Genomic DNA, 23,155 nt, shown 5'->3' with positions numbered 1-23,155 from the left:
AAGGGGTCCACAGTTAGCCGATTATGATCACGGCATTCCTTTAAGCGCATTCAATCCCTCTGTTCGTCATCAAAAGGTTGAATTAACTGCGGCGAGCACACAGCATGAAAACTATATGAGATAAGGTATGTGCATTAATATTCATGGTTAAAACTGTTTTTCAATTTGCTTGCAGCTCTTCTTTTATAATGATATTTTTCCTCCCTTACCCCCTCAATAGGGTATTACAGGAGAGAATAGAATGTTGGGGGTGGGATGGGGGGGGGTGAAGAGCCGGTTACGGGCTAATCTAACTCTGCAGGTGCGGCATTATACGCTTCTTATTGAGAATCGGACTTGCGCTGCGAAGGATTCTGCTTGGAATCTCGCCGCACCTTTTTTTTTTTAATACTGACAGCTGCTTTGTGCAAGTGGTGTCAGGTTAACATGCTAAAGTATGCTGTACACAAATATGACGCTCATTTAGCCTAATTCTTGCAAATTACGGTGGACAGATTTATCGATTATTCAGGCACAGACGATTACTCGATTATTTTTTGGTATTTTTTTTTATATCGGTATGTTTGCAAATTCCATTATACGTTATAAAATAAAGAGACAATATTTAATTATTTTCCGCTCTTTTCTGTCTAAAATATCGTCAAGTTGAGTTGGGCAAAAATGTTAATAAAAATATTTTATTGTTTAAAAAAAAAAAAAGTCATTTTCTATCCAAACAAAGCAGTAGAAGAACATATTGTCGCTATAGCACAAATTATACTTAAGCATAATCTTATTTAACATGCTCATTATGTTATTATACGGGACTGAGTACGTTTCAATAATAATAAGAGCACCCTTCAAAGCACCGTAGTGAAAGTGAAATGAATCTATTTCCATAATGTTAACTCATCTATTTTTGTGCAAACCCGGCTAATCAAAAATCTGCCTCCCCCCGACTTGTGTTATGTACCCATCTATTTCCATTACATTGTACGTTGTGGTGAAAAGAACACAGTGGATATTATGGACTGCTGAATATTCAGAGAGTCTTTGTAGACTAATTATAATTTGTGCCTTCATAAACTTGGGGGACTGGATGTGGTGACTGAGAAAGGCAGAGTGGAAAATAATGGATTTTCTTGCTTTGATGCTGCTGCGCTGTGTCCACAAGTGTCTGATGAGGAGCTGTGTGAAATAAAGAAATCCATTAAAGAAAAAAAAAAATCTTTTGTATGATAATTTAGGTTAGCTGTGATGAAGGTTCCTCTCAGCAGTGGGATGGCAGGAACAGCGGACAGCTATTCCGGGCTCAGATTTAAAAAATAAATAAAATAAAAACAACAATGGAGCTTTTTATTAGTTGAGGTCATGTTTTTGATGGTATTGTAATGAAAAAAATGGCACGTGATTGGACGAATGTGAAAATGCCCCCCGGCAGGCTCGGCACTCTCTAAAATGGGAAACAAGCTCATCATAAAGAAAATTGAGTTGATGATTAATGTGGCATATTTCAATTATATGTTAAACGCAATATATGTAAATCATGGGTGGTAAATAGATTTTTTTTATCATGGGATTTTATGCAACAATTAAACTATAATACACTTTATAGAAAAAGTAACAAATCTTATCCAAGAGTGACACGTGTAGCCATCACTTAATGGTCTTCCTGGCCTCTCCCGCCAAAAGTCGACCGGGATAAAGTAAATCTCATCCGTGAGTCGGCGACATGGGCTCAAGATGGATGAATCATTTCAATAAGCAGCTCGCCCCCAGAGCGACAATCCCAGAGGGTGGCTTGCTCCAGGATTCTATAAGCGAATTAGAGAAGCGGAATTAAATCGATCAATAGCCGAGATGAGAAGGAGGGGAAAAAAATGCAAACAAGGCAAATATTAAGCAAACAAAGTGTTGGGGTTAGGGGACCTGCTAAGAAGCCAAATACGCTTGAGGAATTAGATTTTAGTGAGCTGTGAAGGAAGCCTCAGCGCAGCAGCAACACAAAGAGAACCCCCCCGCTGTCTGCGCTGACAAACGATGGGCTTTGGGGAAACCTGCTGGAAATGTAGAAGTTCAGCTTGGGCGCACGCAGCAGCAGCACCACCTCATTACCTTTGTAGAAGAAGCCGGCTTTTAGGGACCCTTGCTTTGTCCGTACGTTGGCAAGACGAATACAGAAAAACTAGGTGATGGATTACATGCAATACTTGTGTTGTGTAGCATGGTGGGGCAAATATGCAAATTATTTCATATCATATATATGTATAGTACATATATAAAAAATACATATACCGTATTTTCCGCACTATAAGGCGCACCTAAAAACCTCCAATTTTCTCAAAAGCCGACAGTGCGCCTTATAATCAGGTGCGCCTTGTATATGGACCAATATTGAGCCACTACGGCAGGCGTGTCCAAATATATGTACTTATATATGACAAAGTTTTAAAATGAGCCATTCATTGAAGGTGCGTCTTATAATCCGGTGCACCTTATATATGGACAAAGTTTTAAAATGGGCCGTTCATTGAAAGTGCGCCTTATAATCCAGTGCGCCTTATAGTGCGGAAAGTACGGTATATGTATAATAAAAGTGTAGGAAAAAATGTGTATGTATATATATATATATATATATATATATATATATATATATATATATATAATAATTTAATTTATATATATATGATAAAACTATAGGAAAAAAATGTGTGTGTGTATGTATATATAATTTATTTTTCGGAGCACTCTTGTATTTTCTCATGGCTCAGGTTTGCTTGCTTCCACATGGCGCAGGTGACATACCACATTGCATTTTTATTTATTTAGCACTCCCTCTTCCCCCAGGGAGTAGAACCACTCGCAAGCCCCCCCCTTGACAGTCTCATACACACACCCACACAAGATTCCAAGCAAATAATGTAGCAGCTGCCATGTAATCTTTAAGTGTATTTCCAATCGTGTTTATTATTGTGAATACAGAGGTGGCCAACTCTGGCGTTGTCGGTAAGCTTTTTCTATAAATTTTCGTAAGTAGTTGAAGGTGGTAATAGGAGCTTGCAGTAATACTTTGTTCGCTGTATTTTCAGCGCAACCTCTGGGGCACTTTAAACAGATGGCTACACAATCAAAGTACGACTCAGCAGAATTTTCTGAAAACCTAATCTATAAGAGTACTCTTTTTTTTTTTTCCCTTCTACAGTATAGCTCACAATATTACCTGTTATGTATGAAAACTTGGGATGGGCAAAACCCCAACGTGGAAATGTTCCTTTAAAATAATTTCCCTCTTTCATTCATTTATTATGACGAGACATGTTTTGGAACAAGCAACGGGGTGGGCCACCTGTTATGTCGAACATGCTGGGACAATGACTTACAATTTCAAATGAGCTGCATCATCAGACAACCAGCGACATCTAAAACACACACACACACACACGTGCACGCGGCGGTAATTGAAAATCCACTTGCTGAATGATTACAACTGCGGTGCTCCCCGACACTAATAATTGAGTGGATGGGTAAATACCATCTGTGTATCTGTTAGGGGGGAAAAAAAAAAAGTCACCTTTACCCAAGTGTGTGCGCGCTGTAGGTATGTGACCAGCATGATGCTAACAGGAAGAGTCGACTAATGTCCGATTCCTGCTCTGTGACCCGCGAAAGGTTGATGGTATCATCACAGCAACCATCTGGTATACAGTAGCTCGATTAGTTCTGTTTATAAATTATGACGAAGGACATGGAACTAAAATATCAGACGGTCAATTAAGTTCGAGCTCAAGCCAGAACATGTTGTCAATGATTTTCAAACTGCAAATGTGTGCACACCCTCACAAAATCTCGGAATACCATCAAAACATCTTCCAGGAACTTCATGTCTTTTTCCCATCTGCTATGGACCGTCGATTAATTCCTCAGTAGAGCCGAGCTCTCAAGCCATCGGGCGTGATTTCTCTCCATTGCACATCCATGGCGACGCTAGGACGCCAGCGCTAATAACCCCCCCACCCACGATGTTTGTGTGCGAGTCAAGCTCACAGTGGTGCGTTCCCCGAGGCCGATTCCAAAGGAGTTCACAAAGTCTTCTGTTGTGTAGATCAACAGCGCCGGCCTCACAAGCTGTCGTGAAGTCAGATGTTTGCGGTGGACGACCGGCCAAGGTACAAGTTCCACGGCTGTGAAGGGTGTTGGATGAAAACCCTCTTGAAAACGCTCGAGGCGTTTGAGAAATCCAACCGACCCCCGCCAGTACCGTAATCGCTCTACAGTACGTTTGTGTAGTCAGCATGACTCTTCTCCCCGAGGCTTTTGTGTGTTTTTGTGCAAGTGCACAAAGATCTGTCTTTTAAAAGGTTTTTCCCGCATTAAAACTGGATGATACGCCAATGGATCAGCGTTGCCACATATCTTTTGCGGTGATTGGTAAAAGAAAAACTTTCAAAGGAAATCGAAAGTTTACTTGGAAGAACTTACGTCGGCTGCTTACTGATGATTGATTTCGACTCGAGGGCGGAGGCCAGACTGCCGGGCGGGTGGTGATCCATTGTAACAGAACACAACATAATTATATTTCAATCATGCAAATGAGTTTGGTTTTGGTAGTTAGAGGGCTCTTGGAGTGTGTAATTGAAAACGCCTAAGATTGTCCCGCATCAAAAATGTCGAGCAAAGCGCCGCCCGGCTGCTAATCAGAAGAGTTGCCGCGCGTCCTTAATCACAGCTTCAATCTTTTCTCAACTGAATCGGTTTATCTTAATTGTCATTGAGATAATTTCTCTTACCCTCCCTGCTCTGCAAATAATAATAGTTTATATCCTCAAAAAGTTGCTTCCGTTCAATTAGAACAAAAGTTTCGGTGGGCACGTAGTGGATGGAAGACTAGCATGTTAGCATGTGTGTTAGCATAGCAGCTGGCATTAGTGAACTCAACAATGAAAAGGAAAACAAGGGAATATTCTTTATTAACCCTTGTATTATGTTGAGAAAAAAATACATTTATTATGTTGCGGGTCATTTTGACCCGTATTGTGTAAATCCACTCAAAACAGTCATAAAATGAACCCAATAAGAACTTTATTTTTGACTATACAAACATTCAGAAGTGATGAGAAGTAGAAATATACAATTCTAACACTATATTAAAAAAATAAGCCGTGTTAATTCAAAAACGTGTCCTTCCCTACATACCATCGGACAACCCCGAGAGGCAATAGATAATTTGCCGACGAACAAGCAATTGAATTACATGCTGTTCCCAGTCTACTCCCAGTGCCCACCTCCATTTGAACATGCAATTTCACGTCTTTAATTGCTTGCAGCAATCGAGTAACCTCCACTAATTGTTCTATGGTGACACATTGATCTTTGATAATGAGAAATTTCTTTTAAAGTTGTTTTCTTCCTGTTCCAAAGAGGTAAAATTGGTCCTGACAGGCGGGGTTTTCCGATATCTGGCGTATGCTATATTAACTCTCCCTATTTATAGAAGCTGAACAATTTCCCAAACAATAATGGGCACACAAAACAGGTAGACTTACTTGCTTAGTTTATTCTGGCACGCTAAAAGCTAAGCGCTAACTAAGATTTTAGGAATAATCGTCACTGGCCTTAAAATTTAGGCGTAAGTACGGTGAGAATTGTCAAACTCCGCACAATGACAAGATTCAAACTTCGCCGTGTTGCCCAAGGAGAAGAAGAAAACACAATAATCCTCCGATCCAAAACATGAACGGCAAACTGGGATCACCTCGAACGCTCGGCAGATTATCCCGTAGCGTGAGCAGTTTCCAGACGACAGAATTTGACATGACACACCGACGAGATGTTTTGAAACATGTCCGATTGTATCTGTTAGCCGCAGTGTGAAGCGGTAAATTCTGTGATGTGACAAAAACACACACTGGTGTCGACACAGGTGAATTGAATGAAAGTGAAAGGAATGCGCGGTGACAAGTGTGCTCATTCGGGCGGACAGCTTAGAGCACATTATGGCTTGCAGATGTATTGAAGAGCACATGGTAAATGGAAACGTTGCTCACTTTTCTATTTTCTGCTTCTCTCAAGGACGTGCTAGCATGTTTGTTGCATACAAATGTTTCAGCGGAAAAAAAATCCCTAGCAAGTTTTCAATTGTCAAATTTAGAATGCAAACTATATCCTTGAATAAAAAACAAGAGTGATCAATAAATTCCTAAAAATATATACGCGCCGAATATACATGACCTCGCAAAATGCAAATATTGCTAATATTTTGGTTTTGAGCGTTGTAAATGTAGCTAATTGCTAGCAACCGGTAGCTTTTACGGAAGGCTACTGTGCATTGTTTGAATGCAAATATTGGTAATATTTTGGTTTTGAGCGTTATAATTCTATGTAATTTAGCTAATTGCTAGCAACCAGAGGCTACTGTGTATTGTTTGAATGCAAATATTGGTAATATTTTGGTTTTGAAAGAGTTATAGCTGTATGTAAGTGTAGCTAATCGCTAGCAAGCGGTAGCTTTTACGAGAAGCTACTGTGCATTGTTTGAAAAAACAAATAGTTTAACAGTAACTAAACTAGGTGTTGTGTCTTTTAATCATTTGTACCGTCTGTATATGTGTAACATGCAAGCAAAAGAAACAGCGGGAATAAAAATAAAACCGCATATTTGTTATTTAATGATGATTTCAAACCAAATGACACGCCCCGCGCCATGTTTCCTTGTAATCATCCACCGAATAAACGGACAGTCTCGCATGTCGTCCGTTTTCTTGATACCTTGAAGCTAAATGAAAGCCAAATGCGTCTAATTAGCTAGGCAGCAGGTGCAAGCTTGATGGTCGTCTTCTCGGAGGCTGCTTGGTAGTATCTTCTGTGGCCGTCTGGTAAATATTGACGTTTGTAGATTGGGAACAGCGAACGGCAGCGCAGCGGGGAAGGTGGCTGACCGTGACGGTAACGGAGACAGCCGCTGTACGCTTCCTCTCAGCGTGCCGCGTGTTTGAACTCCCTCGGCGCTCCCGCCGCGTTGTTGTGTCTTTGCACGTCCGTTCTTGTCTTTTGTGTTTGCTTGTTGACGTACTGATTTTACAGTCAGATTTGTGATGTTTTGCTTTTTTAGAAAACCATAATGGGCCATGCAAAGTGTTTTCTTCTTTCCTGTTTGTTCTTCTCTGAGCGTTGAACCATAACTAGCGCCGCGGAAAGTCGACTTCCCGTTTCCCCTGAGAGAAAAGACAGCAGGAAATAAAAGAAGTGCTGGAGAGACAGATGGAATAGAAAAGTCAACCGCGAGAGTTTCATGATCGACCTTCATCGTGATACGCAAACTTGACTTAAATGAGAGGGATTTAAACAAATGACACTGACGATAATGAATTGAATTAGATTTAATTATGTGTCAGCTGCACAACTGGCGGAATGGAAAATTTGAAAGATTCATTTTAAAAGAGCAAAACAAAGCGTGAGCATTTGTAAATGTCACGCGGCCCGCCTTGACGCCATCGATCCTCAAAAGCAAGGCCGGCGTCGTATTTACGGGACAAAAGGCGAGGAAAACAAATATACCATTTGTTTTGCGTACTCATGATGAACTTAACTACCACCACCACTTCATATGTCTTATTTTTTCCCATCTCACATTTTTTCTTTTCTACTGGGGTGTTCGTGCATCAAACATTTGTTTGTTCCGAGGGAACCCTGACCCCGTCGTGTGCCGGTTATAAGACACTTCACCGCGCAAAAGTGAAAATGAAAGCAACGGTGTTTACAGCATTTACCGCCCACCGAGCGCTTAGTCTATAATTACAGGGTAAAATATGGAGCTGATGGGCGAGAAAAACAAATTAGAACTTGACGAATGCAATAATTGTGTCTGGATTTAAATTGAGTTTTTTTTTTGTTTTGTTTTTTTAGAGAATGTGTTTTCAACCTCTCCTGTTGCTGAGAGCAAATAATCCATCGAGCAGGATTTTCCTCATATGATGCAAATGGACTTTTTTTTGGCCAACTTCACGTTGAGATTTCCCGATTTAAATTCAAATGAAGTTTTTCTAAGCGGGTCTGCTTTTTTCACGCCTTGATGTGCCCGCTCTTGTGTTTTATAGTTAAGCCACTGAGCAATGTGTGCAAGAGTGTGCACTGCTAAAAGCGGGGGACCTCCTCAACGTGCCCCCCCCTGCTGCTCCCAGCGGGGGGCTGAGCTCACACATATACAAACACACACACACACACACACACACACACACACACACACACATATGTACACAGAAATCCTATAAAGCAGGACCGTCTTATGTTCCAAGGTATTTGCTGGCATCCACGTTTGCACAAAAGCCAGTTAGGATCCATGTTTGTACGGAAACACACACGAACACACAAGACCTCTGACCTTTGAAGACATCTCATCTCAGAAACATCCTATGTGGCTCAGAAATGAGTTCACGCTGAGTCTGAGTTGAGAATGAGAGCCCCGGAGAGATTACTCAACTATGAACGGGGGTCCTTGCTGAGAATCCGGGGCCAGAGTTCTGGAGCCGTTGACAGGTTGTCATCTGACAAGATGGACGGCTGCTTGGGAAAAGGGAACTGTGATTTAAATCAGAACCCAAGCGGGTTGAAGTTAACTTTTAGTCACTATTACTACTCTTTCCATTTTCTTGCTTATGAATCCAAATGCGAATTTTTTTTTCCGTATAGATCAAGCGTAAATTAAAAATAATAAATATAAAAATAATAATATATAATAAATATAAATATATAATAAATAATATAAATAATAATATTTTGTTTTGTACTTTTATAGCATTCTCTGAAGATAGATCCGTATAGATCAAGCGTAAATTAAAAATAATAAAATATAATAAATAAATATAAATATAATATATAATAAATAATATAAATAATAATAATATTTTCTGTATTTTTATAGCATTGTCTGAAGAAGAATTCTCTTGCATTTTATATTGTACTTTTTTACAATCGAGTACAAACATCGTTCCGCTTACTCTTTGACGTCTGCTTTTTATTTTCTGACATAGCTGAAGGTGAGTCCAACTCTAGGACTCTTTTCTTCTTCTCCGGCGTGAGGCGGGCGCTCGAAGCTGTTAACATTTCATGACTGTTGTCTCGGCGTGACAAAGACCAACTGTGCTTTTATCTTTGATGGCTCTTGCCGCACGAGTGAGAATATAAAACCAAACAGGAGGGCTCAGGACTGGTCAAAGGAGCCACGGCACGGCTCAGTGGGGCTCTTAAATCAACAGTCGACATTGAATCGCTGCCTTTTTTTGCCCTTTTATCAACCACAGCTATTGATGTCAAACTTTTTTCCTTTTGTGTGAATTTTCTTTTCTCCCTAATAAGTATGATCACCGTGGACACAATAAACATCTCCTCTTACATAACACATTTGTGCTTCGTCGTTATCATTGCAGGGAGAATCTTAAGGGGGGGATGCCAGTTTGGATGTGGACGATAACAGGCTGCTTAGATATTGATCTGTTTCTCATCAACAGAGTGCTTTTCTCTTAAGAGCCTGCTCAGCTTGCCGGACACCCAAACACGTGATATGAATACTAATGCGTGTTTTGGGGGAGGGGGGAAGGGTTGGGGAAGGGCTTGTGCACCTGCTGATAGAGAAACATCAAGAGAAGTGTGATCATTAGGAGAGCACAGTGGGCACGGGAGGAAAATATTTTTCGGGCAAGGGTGTTCCCCCCCTGATATTATTATTTTTTAGCTACATGAGAGTGAATATTAGAACCAGCTTGACGTTTATTGTAATGCATTTTATTTTGCAGTCCGCCCATCCTCACGTATTTTTTAAATATTATTTTTCAAATCATACGAATTTTGTAACACACTGATCAATCGATGGATTCTTTAAGTGCTGTTTTTGCCTTTTTATGTAGTGGAAGTCAAATTCCTTGTTTGGCACGCTCAAATATAATAGCAACCCATGCTAGCTTACTGCTCATTAGCAGCTATGCTCAACCATAGGTCAAGATATTTGACCTTCATATTACTCGCATTTTTTAATCCCATTAGTGTTTCAATGCAAACACACAAACTAGTACACCCCCCCCCCGAGAGATAAAAATAATTCATACCGCGACCTGAAAATGGGCAAACGAAACGAACAGCTGGATCACCAAACCGGTTGCAGAGTTCAAATAGGATGTGAAAATAAATGGTCAGCACAAACCAAAACAAACCATCAGCATCACTCAAGCAAACAAACCACAAAAGTTTATGACTATTAGATTAAACCGTATATTCAGAAATGCAGCCGGCCTCAGCATTAAAAATTAAATTAGCCGCTCGTGGTAAACAGCTCAAGTTTGCGTTTACAACAGAAGAACAAACATTTCTCTCTCACTTTCTTTCAATAAATCCAAAATGCATGTAACAACCTTTTCCAAGAGTTAAAAGCTCTTAAATTCAACAACTGCATTACTAAAACTTTCACTGCATTTCCAGAGTGTGCTTTAAAAATCCTGCAGCGGTAATTGTTTCACCTTTGCGGCATTGTGTTGACGCTTTGAAAGTTTAGCATTTGGAATTTTGACAGCTGCAATGTTGGCCTTTAAGAACTGGACGTGACTACGTGTGGGGCGACAGTGTAGGGCGAGCGGCGGGCCTCCATTTTGATGTGGCGTCCGCATCAATCACTTCATAGGTATGCTTGAGGGCATCTTGGATGTCTTATTTCACAGCAAACAAAGTCCAGATTTATGATATAGAAAAGGCTGGTTGGATTGGAAAAACGCTTCAAGCTAGCGTTTAAGACGGTTAACTCTTATTGGACACAGTAAATTGTTTATTGTTTTAACAAGAGATAATTACTTGTGATGGTCAAAAATGATAGAGCGTTGGGTTATAAAGCACGGATGGGTAATCGGAGGCCCATGAAAATAAACAGATGAATAAAAATGTAAATTTGAAAACTCGCCAAAATTACTGAAAAAAGGAGGAAAAGTCTAAATTAAGAAAAAAAATCTGTGATTATGCAAATCCATGGGTATTTCAAAAGTATTTACGTTTTTGGTGAATTGGTATTTGAGAAAAACTTTATGGTTAAGCTGTTTTTGTGCTGTCCATTATTCGTAATTTTCGCAGTATGTAGTTTTTTGGTTGTTTGCTTCAAACCATTTCTTGCTGTCAAATAATGCTCTGAAAATCGAAAAATCTGAAAATCTCACACCTGTTTTGCCCGTATTTAAGATATTTTTACCATACAGGCAAAACACTAAACCCTCCATTCCAATATAATTTAATATGCCATTTTCTTTTCCATTAATAAATTAATCTTCCGTGTCATTTTACCTTGAAACAACTCAAGAAGTTTCAATTACCTCACCGTCATCGTACTCTCTATTTCCCATCACCCGATATTTTGAAGTGCGGTCCAATTAATCGGCATGAATCGGAACAAGGACGTATAATATATAATATCATATTACAAAATCTGAAACCACCCATTGAATAATCGACAGCCTTTTTCTAGCGTAGCTATTTCCATTTCCTTCCTATTTCCCAATCGGCAAGCTCACCAAAAGATTCTCCGTGGTGCTTTTTTTTTTTTTTTTGGGGTGTGGAAAGATATGGATAAAGAAATATGGAGCGTGAGCATGGCATGCTGCAGGAGGAGACCTCAGAGTTCATCTCATTTCAGACTTTTCTGAGCAGCTGCGAAATGACTCTCTGTTCTTGAGCCGAGCCGGCGCCGCTGCGTGTCTTTGACTTCCTGTGGGCCGCGATAGACCAGGCGCTTCTGTTCCGCGCTGTTTAGCACCTCACTCGAGTCGCTGGTGTGCATCTCTCCCGTGGCGTTGCCCGTCAACACGCCGTATTATATCTGTGCCAGAAGCATATCGCCCGATGTGCAGCCTACTGACAACATGCGTACTTGTTATGGCTCCAGTTTTTTTTTTCGTGGTTCTGGCCTTTCGGGGCACCTTTGGGACAAATTGTATGTTTCACGGATAGACGAGTTGAACTTAGACCTGTCTATAAAATATCATCATCTTCCCTGACGGTACAATATCAGAACGTCATGGTAAAATCCGCTTTATGAGGATTATGACTTTTTAATATGTCATTCTCTACACGACATGCCATCAAATGTTTTATTACTTTTGGTAATATTATTCACGTTTGACACGGCTGTTGCACACCTTTCATTTTGAGATGAGCTAAGACTGCTGAAATAAGAGCCGGGTTTCATTCAATTAAGAAACTGAAAACCTTTGACGATTCATATTTTGCTTTAATCTGACGATTGATAACAATTGTGTGTTATCTCTACAAGCAGGTCAAAGTTAGGGTGGGTGAATATAATATAATCTTTTAATAGAATATTCTCGACGTACAAACTTGTACAAAGCACCTCTTGCTCAAAGTCAGCTGGGATAGATTCCAACTTAACTGTCATTCAAATGATGCAAGACAAGGCAGCTTTTTATAGTTTGAGTTTCGACTTTGGAAAAAAAATCTTCTGAAAGACTTAAATCATAGGTATGAGGATTTTAAGCAGAAATAAAACGTCTTTACACTCCAACCTGACATGACCCCCTGTTGGCTGCTTACGAGATTTTCACGCAGCAGAACGGCTAAATGCTGAAGCACCGTGTTTGCTTCGAACTCTGGGCTCGTTATCTGCTGACTTAAAAATACCGATACTAAAATTGATCTATAGAGTATTTTTTTAAGCTGACTGGGAGCTCTCGTGTCATTAAGAAGCCAAGTTGAAGCATTCTGAGTGAGCTGCAGGTGTTTGATGCTCTGCTGAGAGAGTCTAGTGGTGGTTCAAGTATGGATACGCTTCTCTCGGACCGCAATATTTTTCTGCTCAGGCTAGTGAGGTTCTAAACTGCCGACTAATGGGACTCCTATTCAGTGATTTATGGACTTTTAATTTCTGGAGCAGAGTTGCTTGATTAAATGGGGACTCATCATCTCATTTCTGACCGCCCCATTACTTGCCAGCGGAAAGTTGCTTTAGGCTTGTTCGTCCGGCTAGTGATAAATATCAACAAAAAAACTTCTCGTATCGTTGCAAATGAAATGGATTTTGTGCGTTTATTTTGTGTGTGTGTGTGTGTTGTTTTTCAACAAAGTAAGCAATCAAATGGAAGTCCTGTCCGGACCAAATGGAAAAACATTGAGCTTTGCATTATTTAAAGGAAGTGGCCGTTGTCCAGAGTCTATTGACTTTCTTACTTGCTTCAAATGCCAAGCCTCACCTTTTCTCCTTTTTTTTTTTTTTGCCAACTCATTGCATTGTAGCCACCGCTTGGATTACTTACATTTACTCAGAAAAACATCCCCAGCGTATGGAACAAGTGAACCGGATTGACAGAGTCATTATTATTTATGACACAAGTCTCCCTCACTCTCAGCAGCCTCCCTGCATCGATGTTTGTTTGACTGATTTTAAAGGTTAGTAACTTGCGGATGCTCGCATTGATAAGTTCTCCAAGGTAATCTAAATGGTTCTGCATAGTTAAAAGCGTTGCCTTCGATTAGCCCTTTGGGTGTTTTGATTGTGAACCTAACTGCTCCTCTGCTCTCCTCAGCACATTTAGCCGCATTTGCTTGGAGAGCCTTCGTCTCATAGCTCATCCCGTCTAAACAACCCGTGGCTCGATTGTGCGTCCCCACGCCGCCATTCACCTCCTGTCGCCCTGACACTGTATATTCCGAACGCACTGCGGCCACAAGCGACGGGCTGAACCGGCATAAAAAGGGCCATTCATGTCCCCGATGCGTTTTTAAGGGAGAAAGCTTTCCTGTGCAGGTGCTGTTGCCGGGTAACCCCCCCGAGTGGGTGCAGAAAAAGCGGTGGGAACTTGTAAGAGATGGTGGGAAGCTGCTTCCCAAGTTTGGCATAACTGATGCCCAATAGGGAGCTTTGTTTTATTTATTTATTTATTTATTTTTTTCCCCACTACTGCTCTGACTGTGGGATTCTTCAAGCAGTGAATTTTTATTGCAAGGAGCCTGTAAAGTCGGAGGAATGGAAGTGTAACGCGGTTATCTTTCGAATAACGCTGTCAACTGACGCCAAATCACGTTTCTAATCAAGTCAGCATGAAGAGCTAAAGAAAAAATATTTTGTCAGTACCAATGAAGTAATCGTGATGTCATTTGACAATAATAAATTGTATTATAATATTGAAAATTATTATATATTAAACTAATATTTTATTATAATAATTATATTAAAATAATATTAAAAATTACTCAATGATGATGAAGATTTTCTGGTTTTAAATGATTCATTCATCAATATTTACTGATTTTATCTTTTCAAAAATTAATCAGTTTGCGACTTGGTATATTTTCACACGCCCCAAAAAATTATTAAGACTACTCGCATTGTAGTATAAGACTCAATGCAAGCAGAGCTAAGATGTCTGCCATCTAGGGGTACTTGGTGATATTACAACTCAAAATTCATAGATTTTTCTTTTAATTCTAAAAAATGTTGGTGAACAGACATCACATTGAAAACATAATTTACAAAAAAGGCAACGAGACTTCCACCTTGGCCTTAGTTTCAATCCCAGAAAGAAAACAACCTGTGGCAACGGATTGAACCGATTGATTGCCGGGATAGTTTTGAAGCATGCTTCATCTCTGTTGGTCTGCTCTGTCGCATCACTTAATTTTCCTCATTTCTCTGAAAGGCAAAATATGATTCCGTCTATCGATCTCTGCATAAACGTGTTGCCTAGTGATGAAAGATGAGGTGTGCTTGGCTTTTATGGGATCCGATTAACCTCCTGCTGGGATTGGACATTCTGCATCTCCACGGCTCTCTTGCTGTGTCAGGGAGCATTTGATGGGCTCTTAGAGTGATTAGTGTCTTGATGTGTTTTTATTCTTCTGCAACACCAACCGTGTGATGCCCATGTTAGAAAGCGTCAAGGGTTGTTCGTTGGAACACCGATTTTCACGTTGTGGTGTTAATAATAACTCAAAAGCTAAAGTTCAAACGTGAACAGCTTTGTCAGTGGTTTAAGTGATGTCTCCATTTCATTCAGATGTCTTGTAAAGTTGCGAAACGTCCTGATATATACGTTTCTCATTTTTATTGTACATAGCCCGGAAATTCAATACTTCTGATGTTTGAAATGTGGAAAATGTTACCTCTCAAAATGAGTGGCAGAGCATGACTCAGAGGTCCCCTGAGGTATTTCTGAACAGGAAAGAAACTTACCATTAAGGAAAATGTCAACAAGGACCAAATCTCTTATTTCCGTCATTTCTCTTCCATTCACAGTAAAAATGTTAAATCACTGCAAAATCTCTAAAACATAGGTATCAAACTCAAGGCCTGGGGACCAGATACGGCCCACCACATCATTTTATGTGGCCCGTAAAGATTTTGTGTCATTACTAAAATTGTTTTCACTTTTAAAAAAAAAAGAGATATTGCTTGGAATTTTTACAACCATTCATCTTTTAAAAATATTTGAACAGTTTTTACTAGATCTCTAGATGTTCTTGTCATAAAAAATAAGAATCTCTATTGGACCTTGAAGCATCCGTCAAAACGTTCCTCAGCGGCTAGCATAATGAGAAGCTCTGCTTTATTATTGAAGCTAATATTAATGCTAATCGGACAATACATACATTTCAAATTCCTCGCACTACTCGCGGTTATTTCCTGGGAGACATTATAAACATATGTCTCGCAATCGGTGAGCGATGAACCGTTCCGTCACGGTTTATGTTATCCCGACAAGAAAACAAGTCTTAATTGTTGAGTGATCGCCGGAGGTGTGAACGATTTACGCATCATATGTTCCTCTCATCAAATCTTCACGCTGTCCAATTTCAATCACCTCTGCTTCTTCTTATCTGGCGCCCACTCCGGTGCTTTCATCTCCTTGGTGCGTATCGGATTCAACCAAATCTGTTTTGCGAATGTGTTCAGGAAAGTTGAGGAAACTTCAAATGTTTGATGAAGGAAGTACCTTTAAATATGCACACATGGAAGAGGATAAGGATGAGATGAAAATGGGTTGGCTGAGATTTGGAGCTAAACACATCTCCGTTGAGCATGGACATGTTTTTAAATACGACAGTTAATATCGTGGAACCTCTAAAGTTGACCTCGAATCTCCAAACTGAACTGAAGACATTACCGAACACGCCGTCAGTACCCAACAATCGTTTCCTCACGAGAATTTTACAACCTAGATTTACCACCGAGGGTTAACGTATCTCCACAAATCATTTCCTTTTTCATTTGCCGAAGCGGTCCGGCAGCATACATGATTTACAAGTACAGTAGCTGCTGACACGAAATCCAAGGATAACTCGCGGCAGCAAATCAAAGCGGCTTTACCCGTGTTATTTATAACGACCCTAACGGTGTCATAAAATGGTCAAAATCTGCAGTTACAATTGTTTTGACTTGTTTCCAGACGTATTTCGTTTCCCGTGTCATCGTGAGTAGAAACTAGGACAGTGTGTCACGTTCACCCTGAGAAACGTGGAATAGAATCTCCCGGCTCGAAAATATGATCCAACAGCAACTAGATCTGCTTGCTCCCTTGACATTGAGCCCCGTTTTGTCATCTTTCAACTCAGGGGCATCAAACTCTAACCTGCCATCGTCTTTTTTTACGAGTCTGATTCCATTTACTCGTTGGAGATGCGAGTAGTTAGAAGAAAGAGCATGGCATGAATACGGATTCAAAAAGATTCCAAATGAGTTCAGATCATTTGTGTTCATGATTCATACTATTATTTCCATGGCTTTGTCACCTCACGTCTGACATGTATTACTGAAGCTTATTCTTTTATTGAACAGGAAGTCTGTAATTAGGTTCTGCCCGAGGTCTGTTTATCATGCATAAAGCCAATCGCCTTTTCAAAGCAGCCGCCGAGACAAAAGCCGTCTTCTCATTTTTTATGCATTTGCTGGGAAATCAATTCAGGTTTTTTGTTTTGTTTTTTCTCCTCGGCAGATAAACTCAGTCCAGGGTCTGACACCAAAAAAAAAAAAAAGTCTCGGCCGCTTCATTACACCTCGAAGTTAAAACAGATGCAGAAGGTTAAGATATTTATGCTCTAATTGATCCACGGAGGAGGCCATTTGGCTTTTTTGCCGCAAAACACTGAGGAAGACATCTTTAACTCCTGCCTGGACCGAGATGAACTCTTGAATAGCTTGCTGGAATGAGAGCATTGCTCTCCGAATAAATCAAGTTCATTATTTGAGATGGAGGAAACAGACTTTTGCGTCGCTCCGTCCGGACATTTATTTGAATCATGTTGGACTCAGTTTTACACCGTGCGGTATGTTTGTTTCAAAATGAAAGTGTTTTTCCTTCTATCCATCAAACTGCCGTATTTTATATGCTGCAGCTAATTAAATATTCGGAGTGCCAACGGATTTCCTGATCTCTCCTATAGATCTTTGCTAAACTGCCTCTCCACAGTTTTGATAAGCTCCAAGTTTCTTTTGTATTTTGAAAATAATAGACTCTGACCACGTCTTTTAAGGGAAAAAAAATGGAACCAACAGAAGAATTGTGATCAGGATGGAAAAGTCGATGCAAGTAGTGAGTTGAAACATTGGCAACCCAAGAAAATGATCTCCGTAGAATGACTATTTAACATTTTCCAATAGAATTGATGAACTGTATGATTGCCTCAGGTCGCACGTAAATGTTACAGTACGAATTGTTCCATACAAGGTGTGGTGTATTACTTTGATATTTTCTCATATTATACTTTAATTTCATGCCTGGCTGGAGCTTTGTTGATAAGCTTTAGAAAAAAAAGCTCTTTCACTTAAAAGACCCATGAAAGCATTTCCCTGGCCGTCGTGTATAATTTATAATACAGATATACGTCTTATCACGTTTAAGTTGTCAGAACAAAAGAGGAGCGGTAGATAACGTCCCCTTTTGCCGCTGTGTCTTTTCTCTGTTTCAGTGGTGGACAGCAAGGCGATCCTGGAGGGCCTGCAGAGGTACAACCCGATGCCAATCTATCTCCCTGTCAGCTACCGGATCCTTAATGCTGAGTCAGCTTTCTTCCTACAGGAAGCAAACCAGGATTTAATGAGGAATTCCAGCCTGCAGGCCCGTACAGAGTCCTTCTTCATCCACCAGGCTCGGCAGATGCCCTTTGTCAACGCTAGCTACGGACCTCTGTCCGTGCAGCAACCTGTTCCGTTGGAGATGCTGCAAACTCAACCCGGGCCCTTTAATTTGCCGACTTTCACATCGGCGCCGACGTCCCCGTCCCTCCTTCCGCTCTTTACCTTTAACTGGAAGGTTCATACATACATCATCAATGAAAGGATTCACCCCAGCTGGCCAAAGGTCCAAGTGTTGTTCTACATCGCAGGGAGGGACTGGGATGATTATAGCGCCATCCAAAAGCTGCCCTGCATTCGAATGTTCGCCTTCCATGAGACCCAAGAGGTACGAGGGACATGTAGACTGAAAGGCGAACTTGGGATTTGTGTCGCCGAGCTACAGCCTCTTGCTAGCTGGTTTAGCCTACCCACTGTCAGGCCAGGTAGGCAGAGGACATCCGAGCAGGCCCAAGGAACCTCCGTGGAACTCTACTACATGGTCCAACCCACAAACACCGGTGACTGCAACGCTGAAGATTCCAGGAAAGGCAGCGGGTTCCGGACGGAGCAGCATGGTCCGAGGGGGTATTCCGCGGGACATACACCCATGCAACGTATCGGAAGCGTCAGACTCTTTCAGCCGCTATCGGAACTGAAACTGGACAATAACTTTTTGGTCATGGTGGCCTCCAAACCTATCCGGCAGAGAGAAACTCTATCTGCTTTTCTGGCTCTGTCGACTCTTTCTTCAGTGCAGATCTTCACCCTCAGGTAAGCAATTCTCCCGTAATGTCAATGTACAGAAGATAATTCCAAGTCTTGCGCTGTGTGTGCATTATACAAGGTGACTGCTAAGTCACTTTGGGTCCAATTTTCTGTTCGAGGTAAAGCACAACACAAGACTTACCGTATTTTTACCGTATATTTTTAAGGTGTAAGCAATCCTCTAGGTCTTATAACTCGATGCAACTTATGGTTCGAAAAATACGGTAAATTGAACACTATGACCCCGAACGAAATGACTCAAGGCGTGGCTCTCCGTTGATCCGTACAGTGCGAACATTAGAATCGATAGCTTTGACTTTCTGTCGCACCTGACGGTTCTTACTCAACTTAACCTCTTGCATCACTCGGATCCTCCAAACTAATTTCCGCAGTAATCATATTACAAACAATTAAAAAGGATTTAGCCGGAGTTGGAAAAACAAGCAAGATTCAGCCAAGCACAGTGACATTTACAATTCTCAAAGTATTATCAGCATGCGGAATGTGTTGTTGCTACCCGTTCATTACAGAGAATCACTGATGTTTCTTGTGACTCATGTAATATGACTCAGGGGACAGTGCGGAACTAATCAGGTTAATGCCACTATGTGTGTAGGTGTGATATAAGGCTGGCGAACATAGCTTGTTACGTGACACAAATGAGTCTAAATGCCTGTTCAGATTTTTTTTGTCAAGCTAGGTACACTCTTTAAAACTGAAAATAAGCACGGCTCACCAAACGCACAAAACCGTTGGAAAATATTTCAGTGTGATTCATCCGAATGATCAACTGTGGGCAATTTTGTGGATTAGTGTGTGGCATTAGAGATTAGAATATGAGTGCATGATAAGATTTTGATTCGCCACAGCCCCCTCTCGAGCGCAGGCGACGTTGCCATGACACCACTAGTCAGTCTACCGCTTAGCATTTGTTCATTCGGGACATTCGTGGTTTTGATATCGCCGCAACTGAGTTCTACAGTTTTGCTCGTCTGCAAACATAAGTTTATTTACAAACTAATATCTGAATCCACTGTACGAGGTCTTTAATCTTCTTGCTATAATAATCTGCCTGGAAACACTCCCTAATTGATATAAACACATTTGAACACAATTGATATAGTCACAATCGTTTTTAAAGTGTTCGAACGATTTGTTTTGACTAGCCAACACCTTAAATGTAGCTTTGTGCCGATTGTTTAATGGACTCACCTTGCAATTTTCTCATCTGTTTGAGGTGATTCCACACCAAAGCGGCTGTGATTGATCTATCGAGCTCTGTGCGGTATGAAATATGATTCAAAAAGACTTTAATTGCTCTGTGTTGTTTGATGCAAATGAAGGCGTACGGAATATTTCCGCTGGGCTTCCTGTACGCCCGAGATCTAAATCATGAAAGATGAAACCGTTAGCGTCCTCAAAGCGCTACTGTGACAAGGTGCCTCGGCAATTTGTCAACACTGGGCGAGCGGGAAATCTGCCAAAAAGCCTCATTGCTTTTTCTTTCGCTCTAGTGATAATGAACCCTGCACAAAGTATTAGCGTTTTCCACGTGTTAATCACCCTCTCTAACATACGCCTGGAACTTGAAGATCTGTGTTTTTTTTGGTGTCCATAGCACCCAAAAGTTGTTTAGAAGCTATCTTTTATTTTTCCCTTTGGGAGAGTGAACACTTGAAGTGCAACCAAAACTACCTCATTAGCAGCCAAAACATTCAACTTCAAAGACTACTTTATACACTACTTGACTGCAAGCTTACCCAACTCAGTAATTACATTCCTGGATAATCCAATATTTAACTATCTGAGCGTTTCTTTTATCACACGGACACACTGAATCATTAGAATAAATAAAGTTTACTTTGTACCATCCTTGAAGTCCCGGCACAAGCGTAGATGTAAAAGGCATACCCGCATAGACAGTGAAAACAGTGACTTGAAACAAAAATTAATATATAGGTCAGATCATATATGTGTGTGTGTATATATATTTGTAAATATATTTAGATATTTTTATTTTTATATTTTTGTACCATTTATATGTATATATATTTTTTGGTATATTTTTGGGGTGTATATATATATATATATATATATATACACAAAAAAAAATAGAACAGAAAATAAATAAATAAATAAAATAAAATAAATATATATATATACATATATAAATATATATATATATATATATATGTGTATATATGTATATATACATATATAAATCTATATATATATTTTTTTTTTTTTATCAGGCGTGTAGGGAATGGACTGTGTGTATTTACCCTCCATGATGAGGTTCTCCAGCCACCGTCATTTATCAAGTTCTTTTTTCGTTCTCTTTCCTGCATGTATTTAATACAATTGGGACTTGAGTGGGACGTGAGTGGGACCAAAGACGGCTCTTTTTACAAGTAGCTGCTGTTTTTCCCCGGCAGTGAAGGAATCATTAACAATTTACACTATGTTGTCTGGACCTGCTCCCGTCTTGGTCCAATTATCTTTTCACTCGCACTGATGCGTCCCGACTTCCAGCGCAGTGTTAGTCGTGATGAACGAATACCAAGACGGACAGGGATAGTTAAGGTTATTGGCCGTGATCCACATGCGCATCTGTTGTTTTCTGGTTGACGCACAGGAGAAGTTGCCAATGTTGAAATTTCAAAGGAGACCAGGTTAAATCTCCCCCATTGGTGTTATCATCTCCAAAATGGTGCCATTTGGCGATAACATCACAGTCAGCTCTTTAAATAACGATATGATTGCACATGCATTGCCGAAGAATCATCCCAGTTGGACAAAAAGCTATTCTACCAACAATTTTCTCTTTGGGTCACTGGCTAATTGGATGTATTTAATCGAAAACAGATACCGTATTTTCCGGACTATAAGGCGCACCTTCAATGAATGGCCCATTTTAAAACGTTCTCCTTATATAAGGTGCACCCGACTATAAGGCACACCATTAATGCATCATGTCAGATTTTTAATCCAAATCAAGTCATTCTCCATTTTATCTTTGTTATTTCAACTTCAGACGGAACCAATTACTTTATAATCACAAAATAATGATCCATAGTCTTTTTGATTCATGATTCATAGTATTCAGCGGGCCACTTATGATTGATTTCATGACACAATGCTTCGGGCCAGTTTAAATTTAGGAATTTGGTCCATATATAAGGCGCACTGGACTATAAGGCGCACTGTCGGCTTTTGAGAAAATTGTAGGTTTTTAGGTGCGCCTTATAGTCCGGAAATTACGGTACAATCATCGGCGACGTAATCACTCTTGCCCACGCGTGTCCACTCCAACGCACATACAGTATCACGACGCTCCAATTCATTACTCGCTCGGACCTCCTTTGGGCCAACTGTAAAGTCACGGTGCGTTTATCACGCTAAAGGCTCCCGGCGGATTCTCTAATTCCCCCACTCCGTGCCTCATTAGCCTCAGAGAGAACGGCGTAACAGGTTGGAAAAGGTTTTCCGAGCTATTCCTCATTCGACATGCAAATGAAAACACCGTTTCCTCCCGAACAAATTAACGATACCTTCCCCCAGCTGTACTGTAATTTTTGACTAAACAATCCAACATGTTTCCACGGATTCCCCTTGGGAGGGGGAGGGGAGAGTTTTGCTGATGAATGCAAATGAAAATCTAATATTGGACTGACGAAGGTATCGGGTGCTGTGCTGCAATTAAAATAATCGTTGCAGGTTTTATTTTATCGTTGAAATGATCAGCGTAGTGACCTCAGCCTTCATTTACATTGTTTATCTCGCCCAATTTGCTCCCATGGCCTCTTCGCTCGTGTTTACAGCGAGAACACCAACTTTTTCTTCTGCACTCATTAATCGGTAATTAGCAGCTTGCGGCCCGCGGGGATCGCTAGCTATGTAGATCCGACCCTCCGCTGGACCCCGTCATCACCAAAAGCAATCACACGTTGCCGGCAGCGAGTCATTTGAATCCCTGTATTTTCTTCCCCAACGATTTCCCGTCACATTTCTTTTCTGGAATTTGGTTTCAAGTTGATGAATTTATCGGAGGACGGAATCAATCGTTTTGGCATTTCTTCTTTTTTCTTACTGGCCTTTTTGTCCATCGTCCTTTTTGAACAAAAAGAAAAAACTGCCTCTCTCGGAGGTATGTAGCTCACAGTGGGGTCGAATACAAATGTGTCATTGCATTCGGTTCGAGACCTGCCTCCAAGTCGAGGAATATCGACAGAGTCAGAGGTGACGTTTTTATTCCGTTTTTTTTTCCCTCGCGCTCTAGCTTTGCTTTGAACTTATGAAAGTATTTCATGCTCCGTGTAA

General features: G+C 40.5%; 1 protein-coding gene across 7 annotated transcripts in view; it reads left to right on the top strand.

Moving 5' to 3' along the window:
* si:dkey-112m2.1 (transmembrane protein 132C) overlaps positions 1 to 23,155 on the top strand; it is an 85,694-nt gene that overhangs the window by 25,862 nt on the left and 36,677 nt on the right. For 6 of the 7 annotated variants that reach the window (XM_049738930.1, XM_049738929.1, XM_049738928.1 and 3 more), the window contains one exon: positions 17,923 to 18,841. In XM_049738930.1, the coding sequence (XP_049594887.1) occupies positions 17,923 to 18,841 (919 nt within the window). The remainder of the gene's footprint in view (positions 1 to 17,922; positions 18,842 to 23,155) is intronic. The other variant, XM_049738934.1, reaches the window with a different exon arrangement.

This window comes from Syngnathus scovelli, chromosome 13 (genome assembly GCF_024217435.2).
Source record: "Syngnathus scovelli strain Florida chromosome 13, RoL_Ssco_1.2, whole genome shotgun sequence".
Classification (NCBI taxonomy): domain Eukaryota; kingdom Metazoa; phylum Chordata; class Actinopteri; order Syngnathiformes; family Syngnathidae; genus Syngnathus; species Syngnathus scovelli.
Note: the sequence above shows the minus strand (reverse complement) of the source record. Positions and strands in the feature narration are given on the sequence as shown.